Below are 27,190 nucleotides of genomic sequence, written 5' to 3' on the forward strand. Positions count from 1 at the left end.
TTTGGGGGGAATTTGGGGAGGTCTGGGGGGGATTTGGGGGAATTTGGGGGGCGAATTCGAGGGGTTATGGGGGGATCTGGGGGGGAATTTGGGGATATTTGGGGAGGACAAGCGGGGGGTCCATGGGGTATTGGGGGCACACAGAGCCGGGGGGGTCCCTCCCAGTCCATCCCAGTCCCTCCCAGTCCCTCCCAGTCCACGAGGGGGGGGGGTTAAACTGGTTTATTGCTCTGTAGGGGAAGGTCCGGGTGCCCCCCCAAGGGTCAGGGGGGTCCCGACCCCCCCCCAAACCCCCCGGGGTGAGTTTTGGGGGTGCGGGGCGAGGGGCGCCGGGGGGGTCCCGCGGGGGGGGGGTCAGTAATAGGTTTTCCTTCTCCACCCAACCTACAAAAAAGGGGAGGGGGCGTCAAGGGGGGGACCCCAAACCCTTGGGGGGTCCCCAACCCCCTTTGGGGTGCACCCCAATTCCTCAGGACCCCCCCCCCCCCCCGGGTGTTTGGGTTTTGGGTCTCCCCCCATTTTTGGGGGTTTCCCTTTTTTTGGGGGGTTTCTGGGTTTTTGGGGTTCCCATTTCTTGGGTTCTCCCTTTTTTTTTTGCTTCCCATTTTTGGGGGTTTCCCATTTTTTGGGGTTTCCCTTTTTTGGGGGGGTTTCTGGGTTTTTGGGGTTCCCATTTCTTGGGTTCTCCCTTTTTTTTTTTTGCTTCCCATTTTTGGGGGTTCCCATTTTTTGGGTTCCCCCCATTTTTGAGTCCCCCCCTTTTCTGGGGGTTTCCCATTTTTGGGATTTCCATTTTTTGGGGTTCCCATTTTTGGGATTTCCATTTTTTGGGGGTTCCTATTTTTTGGAGTTCCCATTTCTTGAGTTCCCCTTTTTTTTTTTTTTTTTGGATTCCCTTTTTTGGGGTTTCCCATTTTTTGGGGTTCCTATTTTTTGGGGTTTCCCATTTCCTGGGTTTCCCCCCCTTTTTTTCGGATTCCCTTTTTTTGGGGTTCCCACTTTTGGGGTTTCTGAGGTTTTGGGGTTCACCTTTCTTGGGTTCTCCCTTTTTTTTTGGATTCCCTTTTTTTGGGGTTTTTGTGTCCCCCCCCATTTTTTGGGTTTCCCATTTTTCGGGGTTCCCATTTTTTGGGTTTCCCATTTCTTGGGTTCCCCCCCTTTTTTTTTATTCCCTTTTTTGGGGTTCCCATTTTTCGGGTTCCCCCCCTTTTTTGGGGGGTTTCCCATTTTTGGGGCTTTCCCATTTTTGGGGCTTTCCCATTTTTTGAGGTTCCCATTTCTTGGGTTCCCCCCGTTTTTTTTGGGATTCCCATTTTTTGGGGTTCCCATTTTTGGGGTTTCCCATTTTTGGGGTTTCCCATTTTTTGGAGTTCCCATTTCTTGAGTTCCCCCTTTTTTTTGGATTCCCTTTTTTGGCGTTTCCCATTTTTGGGTGTTCCTATTTTTGGGGTTTCCCATTTTTTGGGTTCTCCCTTTTTTTTTTTTGGATTTCCATTTTTGGGGTTCCCATTTTTGGGTTCCCCCCCTTTTTTGGGTTCCCCCGTTTTTCTGGGGTTCCCATTTTTTGGGGGTTCCCATTTTTTGGGTTCCCCCCCTTTTTTTCGGATTTCCTATTTTTTGGGGTTCCCATTTCTTGGGTTCTCCCTTTTTTTTTGGATTCTCATTTTTGGGATTCCCATTTTTGGGTTCTCCCCCTTTTTTGGGTTCCCCCGTTCTTTTGGGGTTTCCATTTTTGGGGTTTCCCATTTTTGGGGTTTCCGATTTTTTGGAGTTCCCATTTCATGGATTCCCCCTTTTTTTGGGGTTTCGGGGGAATGGCAATTGCTTGGAAGTTCCCCAGTTCCTCATTCCCCCCCCCCCCCCACCCCCCCCCCCCCCCCCCCCCCCCCCCCCCCCCCCCATCCCCCCACCCTCCCCCCCCCCCACCCCCCCCCCCCCCCCCCCCCATTTTTGGGGTTCTCATTTTTGGGGTTTCCGATTTTTTGAGGTTCCCATTTCTGGGTTCTCCCTTTTTTTTGGATTCCCATTTTTGGGTTCCCCCCCTTTTTTGGGTCCCCCCCCTTTTTGGGGGGTTTCCCATTTTTGGGGGCCCCCCCATTTTTGGGGGTTTCCCATTTTTCGGGTTCCCCCCCCTTTTTTTGGGTCCCTCCCTTTTTTTGGGGGGGTTCCCATTTTTGGGGTTCCCATTTCTTGAGTTCCCCTTTTTTTTTTGGATTCCCTTTTTTGGGGCTTCCCACTTTTGGTTTTCCCCCATTTTTTGCGGGGGGGGTTCTCCCCTTTTCTTTTTTTAGGGTTTCCCCCTTTTTTTTTTGCATTTCCCCCATTTTTTGGTGCCCAATTTCCTCGTCCCCCCATTTTTTGGGAGTGTTCCCCCATTTTTTTGGGCTTCCCCCCTTTTTTGGGTTTCCCCTTTTTTTTGGCTTTCCTCCTTTTTTTTTGCATTTCCCCCTTTTTTTTGCTGCCCCATTTCCTCGTCCCCCCATTTTTTGGGGTTTCCCCTTTTTTTGGGTTTCCCCCTTTTTTTGGGGGGGTGGGTTCCCCCTTTTTTTGGGGGGGTTTCCCCCTTTCTTTTGGCTTTCCCCGTTTTTTTTGCGTTTCCCCCATTTTTTGGTGCCCCATTTCCTCCTCCCCCATTTTTTGGGGTTTCCCCCTTTTTTTTTTTTGGTTTCCCCCTTTCTTTTGGGTTTCTCCTTTTTTTGGGGTTTCCCCCATTTATTTGCGGGTGTTCCCCCATTTTTTGGGGGGTTTCCCGCTTTTTTTTGGCTTTCCCCCTTTTTTGGGGGGGGTTTCCCCCTTTCTTTTGGCTTTCCCCCTTTTTTTTTGGCTTTCCCCCTTTTTTTTTTTCCGTTTCCCCCCATTTCTTGGCGGCCCCATTTCCTCCTCCCCCCCACTTTTTGGGGTGCCCCCCTCAGTTTTGGGGTCCCCGCTCACCTCCGGGGGTAGCGCCTCAGGATGAGTTTCCGCACCTCGTCGTAGGCGAAGATGAGCAGGGAATAGGGGAAGGCGCAGAACCACCACGTGACCCTGCAATTTTGGGGACAAAACCCCATAAATTTGGGCTCCCTGTCCCTTTTCGGGGCAGCTCCGATTTGGGGTGCGCCCTCGGGATTTGGGGTGACCCTCACTTGAGGGGGTACATGCGCAGGGCCACCCCCATGCCCGGGCAGTAGGACAGGAACGCCGCCAGCGCCGTCTCCTCCAGCAGCCCGAAAATCAGGATCTTGTTCCTATAGGATTTAGGGGATTTTGAGGTTTTTTTGGGATTTTGGGAGGTTTGGGGATTTTTTGGGGTGGGGATTTGGAAGAGGGGCGGGGGGTTTGGGGTGGGATTGTGGCGGTTTTGGGGATTGGGGTGTTTTGGGGGTGTTTTGGGGTTTTGGGGTGGGGGGTGGAGGGAGTTTGGGGTTTTTGGAGAGGGGGCTGGGGCGGTTTGGGGTTTTTTGGGGGGGTGAGGACTTTTTGGGGGAATTAGGGGGGTTTTGGGGGGTGTTTGAGGGGTGTCGGGGGTGGTTTGGGGGGCGTTGGGGGATTTGGGGTTTATTTTGGGGAGTTGAGGGGTTTGGGAGGTTTGGGGGGTTTAGGGATTTTTTTGTGGAGGGGTTTTGGGGGACTTTAGGAGGTTTGGGGGGGGCTGGGGATTTTTGGGAGGTTTTTGGGGGGTTTTGGAGGGGTTTTGGTATTTTAGGGGGATTGGGGGAGGGTTTTCAGGGGGGTTGGGGGGTTTGGGTGGTTTTAAGTTGGATTTTGGGGTGATTTTGGGGTGATTTTGAGGTGGGTTTGAGGTGGGATTTTGGGTGGGATTTTGGGGGTCTTTTTGGGATGATTTTGGGGGATTTTTGGGTGTCCCCACTTCATGCCCTGCTGGAAGATGGAGTTGGGGTGGATTTTGGGGGAATTCGGGCAGGTTTTAAGTTGGGTTTGGGGTGATTTTGGGGTGGGTTTGAGGTGGGATTTCTGGTGGGATTTTGGGGTGATTTTGGGGGTGGGTTTGAGGGATTTTGGGTGGGATTTTTGGGGGTGATTTTGAGGTGGGTTTGAGGTGGGATTTCGGTGGGATTTTTGGGGTGATTTTGGGGGGATTTTTGGGGTGTTTTGGCCGCACTTCATGCCCTGCTGGAAGATGGAGTTGGGGTGGATTTTGGGGGAATTTTGGCAGGTTTTAAGTTGGATTTTGGGGTGAATTTGGGGTGATTTTGAAGTGGGATTTTGGGTGGGATTTTTGGGGTGATTTTGAGATGGGTTTGAGGTGGGATTTTGGGTGGTATTTTTGGGGTGATTTTGGGGGATTTTTTGGGTGTTTTGTCCTCACTTCATGCCCTGCTGGAAGACGGAGTTGGGGTGGATTTTGGGGGGAATTCTGGCAGGTTTTAAGTTGGATTTTGGGGGCGGGTTTGAGGTGGGTTTGAGGTGGGATTTTGGGGGATTTTTGGGGTGATTTTGGGGGGTGATTTTGAGGTGGGATTTCAGGTGGGATTTTTGGGATGATTTTGGGGGGTTTTGGGGGGATTTTTGGGGTGTTTTGGCCGCACTTCATGCCCTGCTGGAAGAGGGAGTTGGGGTGGATTTTGGAGGATTTTTGGGGTGATTTTTGGGGGTGATTTTGGGGTGGGTTTGAGGTAGGATTTCAGGTGGGATTTTTGGGATGATTTGGGGGGGTTTTGGGGCGATTTTTGGGGTGTTTTGGCCGCACTTCATGCCCTGCTGGAAGACGGAGTTGCGCCGGGTCTTGCAGATGATCAGATCTGCCCACTGCACCACGACGATGCTGGCGAAGAACGCGGTGTGGCACGTGAACTCCACCACCTTGCGCTGCTCGTTACGTCTGCAAGCGGGGGTAAACCATGAGTAAACGGGGTGGAAATGGGGTGGAAATGGGGGCAGAAACCATGAGTAAATGGGGTGGAAATGGGGTAGGAATGGGGTGGGAATGGGGTGGGAATGGAGGTGGAATGAGGTGGAAATGGGGTGTGGAAATGGGATGGAAATGGGGGTGGGATGGGGGTGGAAATGGGGTGGGAATGGGGTGGAAATGGGGGGAAAATGGGGTGGAAATGGGGGGGAAAATGGGGTGGAATGGGGTGGAAATGGGGGGAAAATGGGGTGGAAATGGGGGGTGGAATGGGGTGGAAATGGGGGGAAAATGGGATGGAAATGGGGTGGGATGGGGTGGAAATGGGGGGAAAATGGGATGGAAATGGGGTGGGATGGGGTGGAAATGGGGTGGGAATGGGGTGGAAATGGGGGGAAAATGGGGGTGGAAATGGGGGGAAAATGGGGTGGAATGGGGTGGAAATGGGGGGGAAATGGGGTGGAAATGGGGGGTGGAATGGGGTGTGGAAATGGGGTGGAAATGGGGTGGGAATGGGGGTGGAATGGGGTGTGGAAATGGGGTGGAAATGGGGTGGGATGGGGTGGAAATTAGGGGAAAATGGGGTGGAAATGGGGTGGAAAAGGGGGTGGGAATGGAGGTGGAAATGGGGGTGGGAATGGGGAGGAAATGGGGCAGAAATGGGGTGGAAAGCGGGCGGAAATGGGGTGGGAATGGGGTGGGAATGGGGTGGAAATGGGGGGAATGGGGCTGAAATGGGGAGGAAATGGGGTGGGAATGGGGTGGGAATGGGGGTGGAAACGGGGTGGAAACCGTGAGTAAATGGGGGAAATGGGGCAGAAATGGGATGGAAATGGGGGCAGAAACCGCGAGTAAACGGGGTGGAAATGGGGGTGGAAATGGGGCGGAAATGGGGGCAGAAACCGTGAGTAAATGGGGGAAGTGGGGTGGGAATGGGGCGGAAATGGGGCGGAAGTGGGGCGGAAGTGGGGCGGAAATGGGGCGGAAATGGGGTGGAAATGGGGTGGAATGGGGTAGAAATGGGGGCAGAAACCATGAGTAAATGGAGTGGAAATGGGGTGAAAATGGGGTGGAAATGGGGTAGAAATGGAGGGAAACGGGTGTGGAAATGGGGTGGAAATGGGGCAGAAATGGGGTGTAAGGGCTGTGTAAGGGCTGTGTAGCCAGTGTGTAACTGGTGTGTAACTGGTGTGTAACCAGTGTATAACTGGTGTGTAACTGGTGTGTAACCGGTGTGTAACCAGTGTGTAACCGGTGTGTAACCAGTGTGTAACCGGTGTGCAACCGGTGTGTAACTGGTGTGTAACCAGTGTATAACTGGTGTGTAACCGGTGTGTAACCGGTGTGTAACTGGTGTGTAACTGGGCTGTCCGGGCTGTGCAGGGGCAGTTTTAGGGTCCCTCACCCACTCCTGTCCGTAGGAATCCTCCAGGTCATTCTTGGAGCGATCGTCCCAGGCCAGGCGGATCCCCAGCAGCGTCCCCGGCAGGAAACCGTTCTCGGCCAGGATCACGAAGTAGGTGAAGAACCGCCCAGAGCCTGGATCATCCCTGTGGGATCGGGATCGGGATCGGGATTGGGATCAGGATTGGGATCGGGATTGGGATTGGATCAGAACCCGCCCAGAGCCTGGATCATCCCTGTGGGATCGGGATCGGGATCGGGATTGGGATCAGGATTGGGATCGGGATTGGGATTGGGATCAGAACCCGCCCAGAGCCTGGATCATCCCTGTGGGATCGGGATTGGGATTGGGATTGGGATCGGGATTGGGATCAGAACCCGCCCAGAGCCTGGATCATCCCTGTGGGGTTGGGAATGGGATCGAGATTGGGATCAGGATTGGGATCAGAACCCGCCCAGAGCCTGGATCATCCCTGTGGGATCGGGATTGGGATTGGGATTGGGATCGGGATTGGGATCAGAACCCGCCCAGAGCCTGGATCATCCCTGTGGGATCGGGATTGGGATCAGGATTGGGATCGGGATCGGGATCGGGATTGGGATCGGGATCGGGGTCGGGATTGGGGTCGGGATTGGGTCGGGATTGGGATTGGGACCAGAATCCCATGGGATTTGGGATCGCAGGATCCCACCCTGACCGATCTGCCCGTAGGCCATGCTGATGAGCCTGAGTGACCCCCGAGTGACCCCGAGTGACCACGGAGTGACCACTGACCGATCTGGCCGTAGGCCATGCTGATGAGCCTGAGTGACCCTGAATGACCTCTGAGTGACCCCCAAGTGACCACAGAGTGACCACTGACCGATCTGGCCGTAGGCCATGCTGATGAGCCGCTCGTTGACCAGTTTGTCGCTGCGGGGGTTCCGCGGTTGCCGTTTCATGATGTCGCTCTCGGCCGCCTCGTACGCCAGCGAGATGGCGGGCACCTGAGGGGACAGAGGTGGCACCCCTGTGGCACCCCTGTGGCACCCAACGGTGCCCTCATGGCACACAGTGTCACCCCAGTGGCACCCAGTGGCACCCAGTGGTGCCCCCATGGCACACAGTGTCACCCCAGTGGCACCCAGTGGCACCCAACGGTGCCCTCATGGCACACAGTGTCACCCCTGTGGCACCCAACGGTGCCCTCATGGCACACAGTGTCACCCCTGTAGCACCCCTGTGGTACCCAGTGGCACCCGACGGTGCCCTCATGGCACACAGTGTCACCCCTGTAGCACCCCTGTGGCACCCAGTGGCACCCAACGGTGCCCTCATGGCACACAGTGTCACCCCAGTGGCACCCAGTGGCACCCAGTGGTGCCCTCATGGCACACAGTGTCACCCCAGTGGCACCCAGTGGTGCCCCCATGGCACACAGTGTCACCGCTGTGGCACCCAGTGGCACCCAGTGGTGCCCCCATGGCACACAGTGTCACCCCTGTAGCACCCCTGTGGTACCCAGTGGCACCCGACGGTGCCCCCATGGCACACAGTGTCACCCCAGTGGCACCCAGTGGCACCCAACGGTGCCCTCATGGCACACAGTGTCACCCCTGTAGCACCCCTGTGGTACCCAGTGGCACCCGACGGTGCCCCCATGGCACACAGTGTCACCCCAGTGGCACCCAGTGGCACCCAACGGTGCCCTCATGGCACACAGTGTCACCCCTGTGGCACCCAACGGTGCCCTCATGGCACACAGTGTCACCGCTGTGGCACCCAGTGGCACCCAGTGGTGCCCCCATGGCACACAGTGTCACCGCTGTGGCACCCAGTGGCACCCAACGGTGCCCTCATGGCACACAGTGTCACCGCTGTGGCACCCAGTGGCACCCAGTGGTGCCCCCATGGCACACAGTGTCACCCCAGTGGCACCCAGTGGCACCCAACGGTGCCCTCATGGCACACAGTGTCACCGCTGTGGCACCCAGTGGCACCCAGTGGTGCCCTCATGGCACACAGTGTCACCCCTGTAGCACCCCTGTGGCACCCAGTGGTGCCCTCATGGCACACAGTGTCACCCCAGTGGCACCCAGTGGCACCCAGTGGTGCCCCCATGGCACACAGTGTCACCCCAGTGGCACCCAGTGGCACCCAACGGTGCCCTCATGGCACACAGTGTCATCCCTGTGGCACCCCTGTGGCACCCGACGGTGCCCTCATGGCACACAGTGTCACCCCTGTAGCACCCCTGTGGCACCCAGTGGTGCCCCCATGGCACACAGTGTCACCCCAGTGGCACCCAGTGGCACCCAAAGGCACCCCCACGTCACCCACTGTCCCACGCCATGGGATGCTGGCGGTGCCCAGGGGCAGCGGGATTTGGGATGGGTTTGGGATGGATTTTGGATTCCCAGAGGGATTTGGGATGGATTCGGGGTCTCTGGGTGGATTTGGGATGGATTTGGGATGGATTTGGGGTCTCTGTGATGGATTTGGGATGGATTTGGGATGGATTCGGGGTCTCTGGGTGGATTTGGGATGGATTCGGGGTCTCTGGGTGGATTTGGGATGGATTTGGGATGGATTCGGGATGGATTCGGGGTCCCCCCTCACCATGTCGGTGCCCAGGTCGATGCAGAAGATGGTGACGGTGCCCAAGGGAAGGGGAATTCGGGGTCTCTGGGTGGATTTGGGGTCTCTGGGTGGATTTGGGATGGATTTGGGATGGATTTGGGATGGATTTGGGGTCTCTGGGTGGATTTGGTGAGGATTTGGGATGGATTTGGGATGGATTTGGGATGGATTCGGGGTCCCCCCTCACCATGTCAGTGCCCAGGTCGATGCAGAAGATGGTGACGGTGCCCAGGGAAGGGGAATTTGGGGTCTCCGTGATGGATTTGGGGTCTCTGGGTGGATTTGGGATGGATTTGGGATGGATTTGGGATGGATTTGGGATGGATTTGGGATGGATTTGGGGTCTCTGTGATGGATTTGGGATGGATTTGGGATGGATTCGGGGTCTCTGGGTGGATTTGGGATGGATTCGGGGTCTCTGGGTGGATTTGGGATGGATTTGGGATGGATTTGGGATGGATTCGGGGTCCCCCCTCACCATGTCGGTGCCCAGGTCGATGCAGAAGATGGTGACGGTCCCCAAGGGAAGGGGAATTTGGGGTCTCCGTGATGGATTTGGGGTCTCTGGGTGGATTTGGGGTGGATTCGGTGTCTCTGGGTGGATTTGGTGAGGATTTGGGATGGATTTGGGATGGATTTGGGATGGATTCGGGGTCCCCCCTCACCATGTCGGTGCCCAGGTCGATGCAGAGGATGGTGACGGTGCCCAGGGAAGGGGAATTTGGGGTCTCCATGATGGATTTGGGGTCTCTGGGATGGATTTGGGATGGATTTGGGATGGATTTGGGATGGATTTGGGATGGATTTGGGATGGATTTGGGGTCTCTGGGATGGATTTGGGATGGATTTGGGATGGATTTGGGATGGATTTGGGGTCTCTGTGATGGATTTGGGATGGATTTGGGATGGATTTGGGATGGATTTGGGGTCTCTGGGTGGATTTGGGATGGATTTGGGATGGATTTGGGATGGATTCGGGGTCCCCCCTCACCATGTCGGTGCCCAGGTCGATGCAGAGGATGGTGACGGTGCCCAGGGGCAGCGGGATGTTGGCGATGATGAAGAGCAGGAACGGGGTGATCTCGGGGATGTTGCTGGTCAGGGTGTAGGCGATCGACTTCTTCAGGTTATCGAAGATCAGGCGGCCTGCGAGGGGCCAGCGGCGTCCCCAGATGTCCCCAGATGTCCCCAAATGCCCCCAAATGTCCCCAAATGTCCCCAGTGACCCCACTGTCCCCAATGTCATCAATACCCCCAATGCCCCCAGTGTCCCCATTGTCCCCAAATGCCCCCAGTGCCCCCAATGCCCCCAGTGTCCCCATTGTCCCCAATGACCCCAGTGCCCCCAGTGTCCCCAATGCCCCCAGTGCCCCCAATGCCCCCAGTACCCCCATGGTGTCCCCAATGTCCCCAGTGCCCCCAGTGTCCCCATTGTCCCCAATGACCCCAGTGCCCCCCATGTCCCCAATGACCCCAGTGCCCCCCATGTCCCCAATGCCCCCAGTTCCCCCAATGTCCCCAATGCCCCCAATGCCCCCATTGTCCCCAACCCCCCAATGCCTCCAATGTCCCCAATGTCCTCAGTATCCCCAACGTCCCCAACACCCCTATTGTCCCCAAATGCCCCCAACATCCCCGATGTCCCCAAACCCCTGTGCCTGTCGCCGACCTTCCTCGACGCCGGTGACGATGGAGGCAAAGTTGTCGTCCAGCAAGATCATGTCGGCTGCCTGCTTGGACACGTCGGAGCCGGCGATGCCCATGGCGATCCCGATGTCTGCCTTCTTCAACGCCGGAGAGTCATTGACGCCGTCACCCGTCACCGCCACAATGGCACCCTGGGGATGTTGGGGACATTGGGGGTATTGGGGATACTGGGGGTATTGGGGATACTGGGGATATTGGGGGTATTGGGGACACTGGGGACATTGGGGACATTGGGGACATTTGGAGTATTGGGGACATTGGGGACATTGGGGACATTGTGGGTATTGGGGACACTGGGGACATTGGGGACATTGGGGATATTGGGGATACTGGGGGTATTGGGGACACTGGGGACATTGGGGATATTGGGGATACTGGGGGTATTGGGGACACTGTGGGGTGTGGAGACATTGGGGGTATTGGGGATATTGGGAATGTTGGGGACACTGGGGACATGGGGGACAGTGGGGGTATTGAGGACATTGGGGACACTGGGCACATTGAGGGTATTGGGGACAGTGGGGACACTGGAGACATTGGGGACAGTGGGGGTAGTGGGGACATTGGGGACATTGGGGATACTGGGGACATTGGGGACACTGGGGACATTGGGGGTATTGGGGATACTGGGGACATTGGGGGCATTAGGGGTATTGGGGGCACTGGGGATATTGGGGGCATTAGGGGTATTGGGGGCACTGGGGATATTGGGGATATTGGGGATGCTGGGGACGTTGGGAGTATTGGGGGTATTGGGGACATTGGGGGTATTGGAGATATTGGGAATGTTGGGGACACTGGGGACATTGGGGACAGTGGGGACACTGGGGACATTGGGGACATTGGGGGTATTGGGGGCATTGGGGACATTGGGGGACACCGTGGGCTGTGGGAACATCAGGGGATGGGCACATCAAGGGTCCACCACAGGGATGGGGACACCATGGGACATGAGGATGGGGACAGCATGGGACACGGGACTGGGGGACACTTTGGGACATAGATTTGGGGACAGTGTGGGACACCATGGGACTGGGAGCAGCAAGGGACAGGGACAGCAGGGGACAGGTGACAAAGGACAGGTGACAGAGGACAGAGCAGAAGGGATATAGTGTTATGGGGATAAGGGGATATGGGGACAGGGGGCACAGGTGACAGAGATGACACAGGTGACACAGGTGGCACAGGTGACACAGGTGGCACAGATGACAGAGATGACACAGGTGACACAGGTGGCACAGGTGACAGACACAGGTGGCACAGGTGACAGAGATGACACAGGTGACACAGGTGACACAGATGACAGAGATGACACAGGTGGCACAGGTGGCACAGGTGACACAGGTGGCACAGGTGACAGACACAGGCGACACAGGTGACACAGGTGACACAGGTGGCACAGGTGGCACAGGTGACAGACACAGGTGGCACAGGTGGCACAGGTGGCACAGGTGACAGAGATGGCACAGATGACACAGGTGACACAGGTGGCACAGATGACAGAGATGACACAGGTGACACAGGTGGCACAGGTGGCACAGGTGGCACAGGTGGCAGAGATGGCACAGATGACACAGGTGGCACAGGTGGCAGAGATGACACAGGTGACACAGGTGACACAGGTGGCACAGGTGGCACAGATGACAGAAATGACACAGGTGACACAGATGACACAGATGACACAGATGACACAGGTGACACAGATGACACAGGTGACACAGGTGACACAGGTGGCACAGGTGGCACAGATGACAAAAATGACACAGATGACACAGGTGACACAGGTGACACAGGTGACACAGGTGGCACAGATGACAGAAATGACACAGGTGACACAGATGACACAGATGACACAGGTGACACAGGTGACACAGGTGGCACAGATGACAAAAATGACACAGATGACACAGGTGACACAGGTGACACAGGTGACACAGGTGGCACAGATGACAGAAATGACACAGGTGACACAGATGACACAGATGACACAGGTGACACAGGTGGCACAGGTGGCACAGATGACAAAAATGACACAGATGACACAGGTGACACAGGTGACACAGGTGACAGGGCCGGGCGGTGCCACCTGTCGCTGGCACCCCTCGACGATGATCAGTTTCTGCTGGGGGGACGTGCGCGCGAAGACGATCTCGGTGTGGTTGCGCAGGATCTCGTCCAGCTGCTCCGAGCTCATGTCCTTGAGGTCCGAGCCGTGCACCACGCACGCCTTGGCCTCCCTGGGGGGGTCGCGGGGGGGTCACGACCCCCAAATTCCCAGGAAAAACCCCCAGAACCCTAAAATTCCTGGGAAACCCCGGCGCCCCATCCCAAGTCCCCTCCCAAGCTCATGTCCTTGAGGTCCGAGCCGTGCACCAAACACGCCCTGGGGGGTCACGGGGGGGGGTCAGCACCCCAAAATTCCTGCGGGAACACCCCCAGAAACCCCCAAAAGCCCCTCAATCCCCCTGCCTGGCTCACCTGGGGCTCACCTGGGGTTGCCCTGGGGCTCACCTGGGGCTCACCTGGGCTTCCCCAGCTCACCTGGGGCTCACCTGGGGTTGCCCTGGGGCTCACCTGGGCTCACCTGGGGTTGCCCTGGGCTCACCTGGGGCTCACCTGGGGCTCACCTGGAGCTCACCTGGGGTTGCCCTGGGGCTCACCTGGGGCTCACCTGGAGCTCACCTGGGCTTTCCCAGCTCACCTGGGCTTCCCCTGGGGCTCACCTGGGCTCACCTGGGGTTGCCCTGGGGCTCACCAGGGGCTCACCTGGGGCTCACCTGGGGCTCACCTGGGCTTCCCCAGCTCACCTGGGGCTCACCTGGGGTTGCCCTGGGGCTCACCTGGGCTCACCTGGGGTTGCCCTGGGCTCACCTGGGGCTCACCTGGGGCTCACCTGGAGCTCACCTGGGGTTGCCCTGGGGCTCACCTGGGGCTCACCTGGAGCTCACCTGGGGTTGCCCTGGAGCTCACCTGGGCTTCCCCTGGGGCTCACCTGGGGTTGCCCTGGGGCTCACCTGGGGATCACCTGGGCTTCCCCTGGGGCTCACCTGGGCTCACCTGGGGTTGCCCTGGGGCTCACCTGGGCTCACCTGGGCTCACCTGGGGCTCACCTGGGGCTCACCTGGGGATCACCTGGGCTTCCCCAGCTCACCTGGGGCTCACCTGGGGTTGCCCTGGGGCTCACCTGGGCTCACCTGGGGTTGCCCTGGGGCTCACCTGGGGCTCACCTGGGGCTCACCTGGGGCTCACCTGGAGCTCACCTGGGCTTCCCCTGGGGCTCACCTGGGGTTCCCCTGGGGCTCACCTGGGGTTGCCCTGGGGCTCACCAGGGGCTCACCTGGGGCTCACCTGGAGCTCACCTGGGCTTCCCCAGCTCACCTGGGCTTCCCCTGGGGCTCACCTGGGCTCACCTGGGGTTGCCCTGGGGCTCACCTGGGGCTCACCTGGGGCTCACCTGGAGCTCACCTGGGCTTCCCCAGCTCACCTGGGCTTCCCCTGGGGCTCACCTGGGCTCACCTGGGGTTGCCCTGGGGCTCACCTGGGGCTCACCTGGGGCTCACCTGGGCTCACCTGGGGTTGCCCTGGGGCTCACCTGGGGCTCACCTGGGCTTCCCCGGCTCACCTGGGGTTCACCTGGCTGACGGGGATGTTCAGCCGTGCCGCGATGTCCTCCACGGTCTCGTTGCCCTCGGAGATGATCCCGACGCCTTTGGCGATGGCCTTGGCCGTGATCGGGTGGTCCCCGGTCACCATGATCACCTTGGGGGGGGGGGGGGGGGGTACCGGGGACACCGTCAGCACCTGGGGGACACCTGGGGGACACCTGGGGGCACCCCCGGAATGGGGAGGACACCGGGAATGGGGGGGGATGGGGGGAGATGGGGGGTTGGAGGGGGTGGGGAAGTTGGGGGGGGACATGGAGGGGACACGGGGGGGTTGGAGGGGTGGGGGGCACTGGGGACACTGGTGGGGACGTGGAAGGGACCCCTTGAGCACCGCCAGCGCCTCCTCCCAGTGCTCCCAGTTGCCCCACCACCCCCTTCCCAGTGCCCTCAGTGCCCTCAGCTCCCCCAGTTCCCCCTCCCAGTCCTCCCAGTTCCCCTCTCCCAGCACTCCCAGCGCTCCCATTGGCCGTAGTCGCCTCTCCCAGTGAGGGGAGGGTGGGTGAGGGGATGGGGGATGGGAGGAGGGGGGGATTGGGGAGATCAGGGAGGGGTCGGGAGGATGGGGGAGATGGGGGAGCGGGGGGGGATGGGGGGGATGTAGAGGGATGAGGGGGGGCAGGATTGGGGGGATACGGGGGGATAAGGGGGGGCGGGAGGATTGGGATGGGGGGATAGGGAGGATTTGGGGGTGGGGGGGATAAGGAGGGGGACAGGGAGGGATTTGGGGGGAAGGATTTGGGATACGGGGGGGGGATGGACGGACAGGGAGATGGGGAGGGGGGATCCGGGCTGGCTCGGGGGGGGTTTTTGGGGTGCCGAGGGTGTTGGGGGGGGGGGGGGGGGGTCCCACCTTGATGCCGGCGCTCCGGCACTTCCCGACGGCGTCGGGGACGGCGGCGCGGGGGGGGTCGATCATGGACATGAGGCCCACGAAGCAAAGGTCGCTCGTGGGGAAATTCACCTCGTCCGCGTCGAAGCGGAACCCGCGGGGGAACTTGTCCGGGGGCAGGTACAGGTGACAGAACCCTGGGGACACCGGGGGGGGGGCACAGTGAGACCCCAAGGACACCCCCAGGAACTTGTCCGGGGGTAAATTCAGGTGACAGAACCCTGGGGACACCGGGGGGGGCACAGTGAGACCCCAAAGACACCCCCAGGAAACCACGGGACCCCCCCCCCCCCCAAATCCCCTCCCCCCCTCAGAGGGTCTCTAAGACCTCCTCCCCCTCCTCATCCAGGTGCTGCTCCCCCAGGGACCCCCAAATCCCCTCGGGAATCCCCAAATCTCCCTGGGATCCCCTCCCCTGCCCCTCAGGACCCCCCAAATTTCCCCTCAGGACCCCCCCAGGAGCCCCCAGGACCTCCCCAGGTGTACCCAGGACCCTCTCCCTGAGCCCTCCCAGCTCCAGGTAGAGGCTCTGAACGACTCCTTCACCTTCTCATCCCAGTCCTACTCCCCCCGGGACCCCCAAATTCCCTCTGGATCCTCTTCCAGACCCCCAGAACCCCCCCAGGAGCCCCCCAGGTGTACCCAGGACCCTCTCCCCGAGCTGCCCCAGCTCCAGGTAAGGGCTCCTTCTCCTCCTCATCCTGGCGTTGCTCCCCCAAATTCCCTCTGGATCCTCTTCCAGACCCCCAGAACCCCCCCAGGAGCCCCCCAGGTGTACCCAGGACCCTCTCCCTGAGCCCCCCCAGCTCCAGGTAAGGGCTCTGAACGACTCCTTCTCCTCCTCATCCTGGTGTTGCTCCCCCAAATTCCCTCTGGATCCTCTTCCAGCCCCCCAGAACCCCCCCAGGACCCCCCCAGGAGTACCCAGGACCCTCTCGCCGAGCCCCCCCAGCTCCAGGTAGGCGTTCTGGAAGGCCTCGCGCATCTCCTGGTCCAGCGGCTGCTCCTGGCCCTGCAGGAGGATGCGGGAGCAGCGGTCCAGGATGCGCTCGGGGGCTCCTTTCATCACCAGCAGGTACCCCTGGGGGTCCTCCTCGCGCTCGTGGATGGACAGCTGGACACGGGGACAGGGGGACAGCGGTGTCACACACCGGGGTGGGCACGGGGGCACCCACACGGACTGACCGCTGTCACCCCAGGGTCACCCAGAGCTGCCCCAGGGTCACCCACACACTGCCCGGTGTCACCAGGGTCACCCAGAGCTGCCCCAGGGTCACCCACACACTGCCCAGTGTCACCAGTGTCACCCACACATGGCCTGGTGTCACCCCAGTGTCGCACACAGTCACCCCAGGGTCACCCAGAGCCACCCCAGGGTCACCCACACACTGCCCAGTGTCACCCACAGCCACCCCAGGGTCACCCACACACGGCCTGGTGTCACCAGTGTCACCCACAGACACACCAGGGTCACCCACCACTGCCCCATGTCACCAGTGTCACCCACAGGCATCCCAGTGTCACCCACACACTGCCCAGTGTCACCCACAGGCACCCCAGGGTCACCCAGAGCCACCCCAGGGTCACCCACACACTGCCCAGTGTCACCAGTGTCACCCACAGGCATCCCAGGGTCACCCCCGGGTCACCCAGAGCCGCCCCAGGGTCACCCACAGGCATCCCAGGGTCACCCACACACTGCCCAGTGTCACCAGTGTCACCCAGAGCCATCCCAGGGTCACCCACACACTGCCCAGTGTCACCAGGGTCACCCACAGGCATCCCAGGGTCACCCACACACTGCCCAGTGTCACCAGTGTCACCCAGAGCCATCCCAGGGTCACCCACACACTGCCCAGTGTCACCAGTGTCACCCACAGGCACCCCAGTGTCACCCACACACTGCCCAGTGTCACCAGTGTCACCCAGAGCCATCCCAGGGTCACCCACACACTGCCCAGTGTCACCAGTGTCACCCACAGGCATCCCAGGGTCACCCCCGGGTCACCCAGAGCCGCCCCAGGGTCACCCACAGGCATCCCAGGGTCACCCACACACTGCCCAGTGTCACCAGTGTCACCCACACATGGCCTGGTGTCACCCCAGTGTCACCCACAGGCACCCCAGTGTCACCCACAGGCACCCCAGTGTCACCCACCACCGCCCAGTGCCACCAGTGCCACCCACCCCCCAGCAGTGTCACCCGCTGACCGTTCCGGTGTCCGCAGTGCCACCCACTGAGCGCCCTCCCGTCACCCACTGACCACTGCGGTGTCACCCACACCAGTCACTGACCACCCCAGCGTCACCAGTGCCACTCGCCCACCTCCCCAGTGCCACCCACTGCCCACCAGTGCCCCCAGTACCCTCAGCGTCCCTCTCCCAGTACCCCCAGTTTCCCCTCCCATTGCTCTCAGTGCCCCCTCCCAGTGCTCCCAGTGGCCCCTTGAGCACCGCCAGTGCCCCCTCCCAGTGCTCCCAGTGCCCTCAGCTCCCCCAGCTCCCCCTCCCAGTCCTCCCAGTGCCCCTCTCCCAGCACTCCCAGTGCTCCCATTGGCCCTAGTTGCCCCTCCCAGTGCTCCCAGTGCTTTTAGCACCCCCAGTGCCCCCTTCCAGTGCCCTCAGTTCCCCCAGTTCCCCCTCCCAGTTCTCCCAGTTCCCCTCTCCCAGCACTCCCAGTGCTCCCATTGGCCCTAGTTGCCCCTCCCAGTACCCCCAGTTTCCCCTCCCATTGCTCTCAGTGGCCCCCTCCCAGTGCTCCCAGCGGCCCCAGCACCCCCAGTGCCCCCTCCCAGTGCTCCCAGTGCCCCTCTCCCAGCACTCCCAGTGCTCCCATTGGCCCTAGTTGCTCCTCCCAGTACCCCCAGTTTCCCCTCCCATTGCTCTCAGTGGCCCGCTCCCAGCGGCCCCAGCACCCCCAGTGCCCCCTCCCAGTGCTCCCAGTGCCCCTCTCCCAGCACTCCCAGTACTCTCATTGGCCTTAGTTGCCCCTCCCAGTGCTCCCAGTGCTTTTAGCACCCCCAGTGCCCCCTCCCAGTGCTTTTAGCACCCCCAGTGCCTCCTCCCAGTCCTCCCAGTTCCCCTCTCCCAGCACACCCAGCGCTCCCATTGGCCCTAGTCGCCCCTCCCAGTGCTCCCAGCGCTCCCAGCGCTCCCAGTGCTCCCAGTGCCCCCAGTACCCCCAGTACCTGGTACTTGTTGGTGGAGTTGAAGGGGATCTCGGTGACTTTGGGGTTCCTGTCCCTCATCCTCTTCACGGAGCCGCAGGACAGTTGGATGCACTTGAGCAGCGCCGACTCGGACGCGTCCCCGGCCGTGTCCCGCTGCGGGAGGGGGCACCGCGGGGTCACGGGGGGCTCGGGCACCCGTGTCCCCCTCCCCCGGAGCCTCAGGGACCCGTGCCCCCTCCCCCAGCACCTCAGGCACCCGTGTCCCCCTCCCCCGGAGCCTCAGGCACCCGTGCCCCCTCCCCGGCACCTCAGGCACCCGTGCCCCCTCCCCGGCACCTCAGGCACCCGTGTCCCCCTCCCCCGGCACCTCAGGCACCCGTGTCCCCCTCCCCCGGTGTCTCGGGCACCCGTGTCCCCCTCCCCCGGAGCCTCAGGCACCCGTGCCCCCTCCCCCGGGGTCTCGGGGACCCCCCCCGGACCTTGGAGATGGAGACGTTCTCCTGGCCGGGCTTGAACACGGCGCGGTTACAGAGCCCCGCGATGCGCGCCAGGGCCGCCCACGTGGGCGAGCGCTTGTCGAAGGTGGCACCTGGGGACAGCGGGAGCTGGCAGGGGTGTGGGGGACACCCGCGGTGTCACCCACTGAGCACCCCATTGTCACCCATTGACCAGCTCGGTGTCACCCACTGACCACCCCAGTGTCACCCACTGACCAGCCTGGTGTCACCAGTGTCACCCACTGACCACCCCAGTGTCACCCACTGACCACCCTGGTGTCACCAATTGACCACCTCAGTGTCACCAGTGCCACCCACTGACCACCCCAGTGTCACCCACTGAGCAGCTCGGTGTCACCAGTGCCACCCACTGACCACCCCATTGTCACCCATTGACCACCCCAGTGTCACCCACTGACCACCCTGGTGTCACCCATTGACCACCTCAGTGTCACCAGTGCCACCCACTGACCACCCCAGTGTCACCCATTGACCACCCCAACTGTCACCCACTGACCACCCTCGTGTCACCCATTGACCACCCCATTGTCACCAGTGCCACCCACTGACCATCCCAGTGTCACCCACTGAGCAGCCCAGTGTCACCCACTGAGCAGCTCGGTGTCACCAGTGCCACCCACTGACCATCCCAGTGTCACCCATTGACCCCACCAGTGTCACCCATTGACCACCCCGGTGTCACCAGGGCCGCCCACATGGGCGAGCGCTTGTCGAAGGTGGCACCTGGGGACAGTGGGAGCTGGCAGGGGTGTGGGGGACACCCGTGGTGTCACCCACTGAGCAGCTCGGTGTCACCAGTGTCACCCACTGACCACCCCATTGTCACCCACTGAGCAGCTCGGTGTCACCCATTGACCACCCCATTGTCACCCACTGACCACCCCGGTGTCACCAGTGCCACCCACTGACCACCCCAGTGTCACCCATCCACTACCCCGGTGTCACCCATTGACCACCCCGGTGTCACCAGTGCCACTCACTGACCACCTCAATGTCACCCATTGACCACCCCGGTGTCACCAGGGCCGCCCATATGGGCGAGCGCTTGTCGAAGGTGGCACCTGGGGACAGCGGGAGCTGGCAGGGGTGTAGGGGACACCCGCGGTATCACCCACTGAGCAGCTCGGTGTCACCCACTGACCGCCCCAGTGTCACCCATTGACTACCCCAGTGTCACCCACTGACCACCCCAGTGTCACCCATTGACCACCCCATTGTCACCAGTGCCACTCACTGACCACCCCAGTGTCACCCATTGACCAGCTCGGTGTCACCCATTGACCACCCCATTGTCACCCACTGAGCAGCTCGGTGTCACCCATTGACCACCTCGGTGTCACCAGTGCCACCCACTGACCACCCCATTGTCACCCACTGACCACCCCAGTGTCACCCACTGAGCAGCTCAGTGTCACCAGTGCCACCCACTGACCACCCCAGTGTCACCCACTGAGCAGCTCGGTGTCACCAGTGCCACCCACTGACCACCCCAGTGTCACCCATTGACCACCCCGGTGTCACCCACTGACCATCCCAGTGTCACCCACTGACCACCCCAGTGTCACCCACTGACCACCCCCGGTGTCACCAGGGCCGCCCATATGGGCGAGCGCTTGTCGAAGGTGGCACCTGGGGACAGCGGGCACCGTCAGGGGACATGGGTGGGGGGACACCCCCGGATGGGTGGGGACACCCCCGTGACCTTAGAGAGGGGTCCCGGGAAGGGGGACAGGGGGACAAGGGAGGGTCAGGAGTGAGAAAAGGGGGACCCCTGGGATGGGGGGGCTCAGGGGGGGTCACGTGCCAGGGAAAGGATTGGGGGTGTCGGGGGATCTGGGTTCCAGGGGATTGGGGTTCCAGGGGATTGGGATTCCAAGAGATTGAGGTGTCTGATGATTGGGGGTGTCAGGGGATCTGGGTTCCAGGGCATTGGGGTTCCAGGGATTGGGGTTTCAGGGATTGGGGTTCCAGGGGATTGGGATTCCAAGAGATTGAGATTTCGGGGGATTGGGGTGTTGGGGGATTGGAGTCCCAGGAGATCAGGATGCTGAGGGATTGGGATTCCAAGAGATTGAGGTGTCTGGGGATTGGGGGTGTCGGGGGACCAGGGGATTGCAGTTCTGGGGGATTTGGGTTCCAGGAGATGGAGGTGTCCAGGGATCTGGGTTCCAGGGATTGGGGTTCCGGGGATTGGGGTTCCAGGGGATTGGGGTTCCAAGTGATTGAGGTTTCTGGTGATTGGGGTTCTGGGGGATTGGGGTTCCAGGAGATGGAGGTGTCCAGGCATTGGGGTTCCAGGGGATTGGGGTTCCAGGAGATGGAGGTGTCTGGGGATTGGGGTGCTGGGGAATTGGGGTTCCAGGGGATCAGGATGCTGAGGGATTGGGATTCCAAGAGATTGAGGTGTCTGGGGATTGGGGGTTCCAGGGGATCTGGGTTCCAGGGGATTGGGGTTCCAGGGGATTTGGGTTCCAGGAGATGGAGGTGTCTGGGGACTGGGGTTCCAGGGGAATTGGGGTTCCAGGGGATCAGGATGCTGAGGGATTGGGATTCCAAGAGATTGAGGTGTCTGGCGATTGGGGGTTCCAGAGGATCTGGGTTCCAGGGGATTGGGGTTCCAGGGGATTGGGGTTCCAGGAGATGGAGGTGTCTGGGGATTGGGGTTCCAGGGGAATTGGGGTTCCAGGGGATCAGGATGCTGAGGGATTGGGATTCCAAGAGATTGAGGTGTCTGGCAATTGGGGGTTCCAGGGGATCTGGGTTCCAGGGCATTGGGGTTCCAGGGGGATCGGGGTGCCAATAGATTTGGGTACGGAAGTTCCAGGGCGTTGGGGTTCCAGGGGATCGGGGTGCCGGCGGAACTGGTGATTTGGGGTGCCCCCCACGCACCTGACTGGTCCTCGGTGGTGTCGGCCTCGTGGATCTGGTTGTCGAACCACATGTGGGCCACGGTCATGCGGTTCTGGGTCAGCGTCCCCGTCTTGTCCGAGCAGATGGTGGAGGTGGACCCCAAGGTCTCCACGGCCTCCAGGTTCTTCACCAGGCAGTTCTTCCTCGCCATCCGCTTGGCAGTCAGGGTCAGGCACACCTGGGGGGCACCCCAGGGTGTCACTGGGGGTGGCACCCCCCATATGGGGTCTGTGGACTCCCCACAGCCCCCCAAAACTGAACCCATAGACCCCCCAATGCACAGCCCCCCATGGCACGGGCTCGGTCAGCAGCGTCAGGCACGTCCCAGGTGGGTCTGGGGGCACCCAGGGGTGTCACTGGGGGTGGGACCCCCCATATGGGGTCTGTGGACCCCCTCACAACCCCCCAAAACTGACCCCATAGACCCCCCAATGTGCAGCCCCCCATGGCACGGGCTCGGTCAGCAGCGTCAGGCACGTCCCAGGTGGGTCTGGGGGCACCCAGGGGTGTCACTGGGGGTGGGACCCCCCATATGGGGTCTGTGGACTCCCCACAGCCCCCCAAAACTGAACCCATAGACCCCCCAATGCACAGCCCCCCATGGCACGGGCTCGGTCAGCAGCGTCAGGCACGTCCCAGGTGGGTCTGGGGGCACCCAGGGGTGTCACTGGGGGTGGGACCCCCCCATATGGGGTCTGTGGACCCCCTCACAACCCCCCAAAACTGACCCCATAGACCCCCCAATGTGCAGCCCCCCATGGCACGGGCTCGGTCAGCAGCGTCAGGCACGTCCCAGGTGGGTCTGGGGGCACCCAGGGGTGTCACTGGGGGGTGGGACCCCCCATATGGGGTGCACAGATCCCCCCACAGCCCCCCAAAACTGAACCCATAGACCCCCCAATGCACAGCCCCCCATGGCACGGGCTCGGTCAGCAGCGTCAGGCACGTCCCAGGTGGGTCTGGGGGCACCCAGGGGTGTCACTGGGGGTGGGACCCCCCATATGGGGTCTGTGGACCCCCTCACAATCCCCCAAAACTGACCCCATAGACCCCCCAATGTGCAGCCTCCCATGGCACGGGCTCGGTCAGCAGCGTCAGGCAGATCTCAGGTGGGTCTGGGGGCACCCCAGGGTGTCACGGGTGGGTGGGACCCCCCCCCATGGGGTGCACAGATCCCCCCACTGACCCCCAAAACTGAACCCACGGACCCCCCAATGTGCCCTCAGTACGCAGCCCCCCCTTGGCTGCCAGGGTCAGGCACATCTGGGGGGCACCCAGGGAGTCTGGGGGCACCCATGGAGGTCGGGTGGGACCCCAAACTGCCCCCCAGGGACCTCCATATTTCCCTCCCAGTGTCCTCCCAGTACTCCCAGTGTCCCCTCTCACCAGCAGCCCTTGGGGCACGTTGGCCATGATGATGCCCATGAGGAAGATGAGGGTGTAGCCCCCACGGCAATGCCCCCATATCTCCTTCCCAGTGCCCTCCCAGTGCCCTCCCAGTGCTCCCAGTTCCTTCCCAGTGCTCTCCCAGTACTCCCTCTCACAATGATGGTGGCCAGCAGCCCTTGGGGCACATTGGCCACCATGATGCCCATGAGGAAGATGAGGGTGCAGCCCCCCCAGCAATGCCCCCAACTGCCCCATATTTCCCCCCCCAGTGCCCTCCCAGTGCCCTCCCAATGCTCCCAGTTCCTTCCCAGTGTCCTCCCAGTACTCCCATTTCCCCCTCTCACCAGCAGCCCTTGGGGCACGTTGGCCATGATGATGCCCATGAGGAAGATGAGAGTGTAGCCCCCCAGCAATGCTCCCAACTGCCCCATATTTCCTTCCCAGTGCCCTCCCAGTTCCCTCCCAGTGCTTCCAGTTCCTTCCCAGTGCTCTCCCAATACTTCCTCTCACAATGATGGTGGCCAGCAGCCCTTGGGGCACATTGGCCACCATGATGCCCATGAGGAAGATGAGGGTGTAGCCCCCCCACCAGTGCCCCGAATGGCCTCCCAGTGCCCTCCAGTGCCCTCCCAGTGCTCCCAGATCCTTCCCACTGCTCTCCCAGTACTCCCTCTCACAATGATGGTGGCCAGCAGCCCTTGGGCCACCATGACGCCCTTGAGGAAGATGAGGGTGCAACTCCCCCAACAGTGCCCCAAATGGCCTCCCAGTGCCCTCCCCGTGCCCTCCCAGTACCTTCCCAATACTCCCAACCCCTCACCGTGACGGTGGCCAGCAGCCCCTCGGGCACGTTGGCCACGATGATGCCGATGAGGAAGATGACGGCCTCGAGCCAGGTGTAGCCGAGGATGAGCGAGAGGATGAAGAAGGAGAGGCCGAGGAACACGGCCACGCCGGTGATGAGGCGGATGAAGTGCTCGATCTCCATCGCGATCGGCGTCCGCCCCACCTCCAGCCCCGAGGCCAGCGACGCGATCCTGCCCATCACCGTCCGGTCCCCCGTGGAGATGACGATGCCCCGCGCGGTGCCTGGCAGGGTGGCAGGGGGATGAGGGTGACAAAGAGCTCGGGGACACCCCCAGGGTGGAGGGCGACGTGGTGGGTGCCCACCTTCCACGCAGTTGGTGGAGAAGAAGCAGATGTTGCGCGTCTCCAGGGGGTTCTCGTGCGTGAACTCCGGGGAGCGCGTCTGCGGCTCCGACTCGCCCGTCAGGGAGGAGTTGTCCACCTGGGGGGGGGGCACAGAGGGGGGCATGAGGCACCCTGTGCCCATCCAGGGTCCCTGGTGTCCCTGAAATGTCCCCTGTCCTCACCCAATGTCCCCAATGTCCCCTCAATGTCCCCTCAATGTCCCCTGTCCCTGCCCAATGTCCCCTCAATGTCTCCTGTCCCCACCCAATGTCCCCTCAATGTCCCCTCAATGTCCTCTGTCCCTGCCCAATGTCCTCAATGCCCCCCCAATGTCCCCTGTCCTCACCCAGTGTCCCCAATGTCCCCTCAATGTCCCCTGTCCCTGCCCAATGTCCCCTCAATGTCTCCTGTCCCCACCCAATGTCCCCAATGTCCCCAGTGTCCCCAGTGCCCACCTTGCAGCCATGGGAGGAGATGACCCACATGTCCACGGGCACCCTGTCCCCACCCAATGTCCCCTCAATGTCCCCTCAATGTCCCCAGTGTCCCCAGTGCCCACCTTGCAGCCATGGGAGGAGATGATCCGCATGTCCACGGGCACCCTGTCCCCTCAATGTCCCCTCAATGTCCCCTCAATGTCCCCTCAATGTCCCCTGTCCCCACCCAATGTCCCCAATGTCCCCAATGTCCCCTCAATGTCCCCTGTCCCCACCCAATGTCCCCTCAATGTCCCCTGTCCTCACCCAGTGTCCCCAATGCCCCCTCAATGCCCCCCCGTGCCCACCTTGCAGCCATGGGAGATGATCCGCATGTCCACGGGCACCCTGTCCCCACCCAATGTCCCCTCAATGTCCCCGGTCCCTGCCCAGCGTGCCCAGTGTCCCCGGTGTCCCCATGCCCATCTTGCAGCCGTGGGAGGAGATGACCCACATGTCCGCGGGCACCCTGTCCCTGCCCAATGCCCACTCAATGTCCCCTGTCCCTGCCCAATGTCCTCAATGTCCCCTCAATGTCCCCTGTCCCCACCCAATGTCCCCTCAATGTCCCCAGTGTCCCCAGAGCCCCCGGTGCCCCCCATGCCCACCTTGTAGCCGTGGGAGGAGATGATCCTCGTGTCCGCGGGCACCCTGTCCCCACCCAATGTCCCCTCAATGTCCCCTCAATGTCCCCTCAATGTCCCCTGTCCCCACCCAATGTCCCCAATGCCCCCTCAATGCCCCCCAGTGCCCACCTTGCAGCCATGGGAGGAGATGATCCTCATGTCCGCGGGCACCCTGTCCCCGCCCTTCACCTCCACCAGGTCCCCGACCACGACGTTCTCAGCGTTGATCTGGATCTTCTCGCCCTCGCGGATCACCAGCGCTTGCTGGGGAGGGTGGGGGGCACCGGGCACCTCAGGGGCTGCCCACTCCCCCCGGGAGCCCCTCCCCGGCCATGCCCCCGCTGCCCACCTGTGGCACCATGTTCTTGAAGGAGTCCATGATCTTGGAGCTCTTGGCCTCTTGGTAGTAGGAGAAGCAGCCGGTGACGATGACGACGGCGGCCAGGACCACCCCCAGGTACAGCTGGCACCGGGGAGGGGGCACCTCAGCACCTCCCAGGGACCCCCAGGGCAGGGTGACAGCGAGGGGTCACCCCCCTGTGCCAGCCAAGGTGGTTGGACACCCCCCCACACCCACAGCTGGGCCCCCCGAGAGCGGGCACGGGATGGGGAGGGACAGGAGGACACCAGTTTGTGCCACCCTCAGTGCCAGTGTGTCCCCATGGCAGCTGTCGCCGCTCAGTGCCCGTGCCCCCCTTGATGTCCTTGTCCCCATGATGCCAGACCCCCCCTCCCAGTGCCCACCGTGTCCCTTTGATGTCCCTGTCCCCATCAATGCCCCCTCCCCATGACACCCATGCTCTCCCCCGTGCTCCCCATGCCCCCCCTGGCCCCCGTGCCCCCCGTGTCCCCATCAAGTTCCTGCCCCCTCTCTGCCCAAGCCCCCCATGCCTCCCGTGCCCCCCATGCCCCGGCATCCCCCGTGTCCCCATCAAGCTCCTGCCCCCTCTCTGCCCAAGCCCCCCATGCCTCCCGTGCCCCCCATGCCTCCCGTGCCCCCCCGTGCCCCCCATGCCTCCCGTGCCCCCCATGCCTCCCGTGCCCCCCATGCCCCGGCATCCCCCGTGTCCCCATCAAGCTCCTGCCCACCCTCTGCCCATGTCCCCCGTGCCCCCCGTGCCCCCAGCGTCCCCCATGTCCCCATCAAGCTCCCCTCTCTGCCCATGCCCCCGTGCCCCCCGTGCCCCTCGTGCCCCCTGTGTCCCCATCAAGCTCCTGCCCCCTCTCTGCCCAAGCCCCCCATGCCCCCCATGCCCCCAGTGCCCCCAGCGTCCCCTGTGTCCCCATCAAGCTCCTGCCCCCCCTCTCTGCCCATGCCCCCTGTGCCCCCGTGATGTCCCTGTCCCCCTCAATGCCGCTGTCCCCATGACACCCATGCTCTCCCCCCGTGCTCCCCATGCCTCCCATGCCCCCCGTGGCCCCCGTGCCCCCCCTGGCCCCCGTGCCCCCTCACGTTGTCGTTGGCTGGCTCGTCCTCCATGGCGGCCTGGATGCCGTAGGCCAGGAAGCAGAGGATGGCGCCGATCCAGAGCAGGATGGAGAAGCCCCCAAAGAGCTGCCGGCAGAACTTCACCCACTCGGGGGTCGTGGGCGGCGGGGTCAGCGCATTGGGACCGTCCTGCACCAGGATCTCGGCTGCCCGCGCGTTCGTCAGGCCCTGCGGAGGGGACACGGTGGCACCGGGGACACCCCGGGGGTGTGGGAGTGATGGGGGGCACGGGCGGGGGGCACTGGGGACACAGAGGGTGATGGGGGGCATGGGCAGGGGACACTGGG

The 27,190-nt window shown here is 61.6% G+C and overlaps 1 protein-coding gene across 1 annotated transcript in view; it reads right to left on the minus strand.

The window, feature by feature from the left end:
* Positions 1 to 207: 207 nt before the first annotated feature.
* Positions 208 to 27,190, minus strand: part of LOC125318150 (sodium/potassium-transporting ATPase subunit alpha-2-like) — a 30,787-nt gene continuing 3,804 nt past the window's right edge. Inside the window, 21 exon segments of the mRNA XM_048288627.1 lie at positions 208 to 384; positions 2,932 to 3,024; positions 3,126 to 3,227; positions 4,691 to 4,812; positions 6,255 to 6,379; positions 6,382 to 6,399; positions 7,117 to 7,240; positions 9,865 to 10,019; positions 10,543 to 10,711; positions 12,667 to 12,817; positions 14,203 to 14,339; positions 15,096 to 15,271; positions 16,059 to 16,248; positions 18,323 to 18,457; positions 18,784 to 18,893; positions 21,712 to 21,910; positions 23,942 to 24,210; positions 24,292 to 24,409; positions 25,544 to 25,678; positions 25,764 to 25,877; positions 26,868 to 27,071. Coding sequence (XP_048144584.1) covers positions 264 to 384; positions 2,932 to 3,024; positions 3,126 to 3,227; positions 4,691 to 4,812; positions 6,255 to 6,379; positions 6,382 to 6,399; positions 7,117 to 7,240; positions 9,865 to 10,019; positions 10,543 to 10,711; positions 12,667 to 12,817; positions 14,203 to 14,339; positions 15,096 to 15,271; positions 16,059 to 16,248; positions 18,323 to 18,457; positions 18,784 to 18,893; positions 21,712 to 21,910; positions 23,942 to 24,210; positions 24,292 to 24,409; positions 25,544 to 25,678; positions 25,764 to 25,877; positions 26,868 to 27,071 — 2,967 coding nt within the window. The 3' untranslated portion in view covers positions 208 to 263.

This window comes from Corvus hawaiiensis, chromosome 29 (genome assembly GCF_020740725.1).
Source record: "Corvus hawaiiensis isolate bCorHaw1 chromosome 29, bCorHaw1.pri.cur, whole genome shotgun sequence".
Classification (NCBI taxonomy): domain Eukaryota; kingdom Metazoa; phylum Chordata; class Aves; order Passeriformes; family Corvidae; genus Corvus; species Corvus hawaiiensis.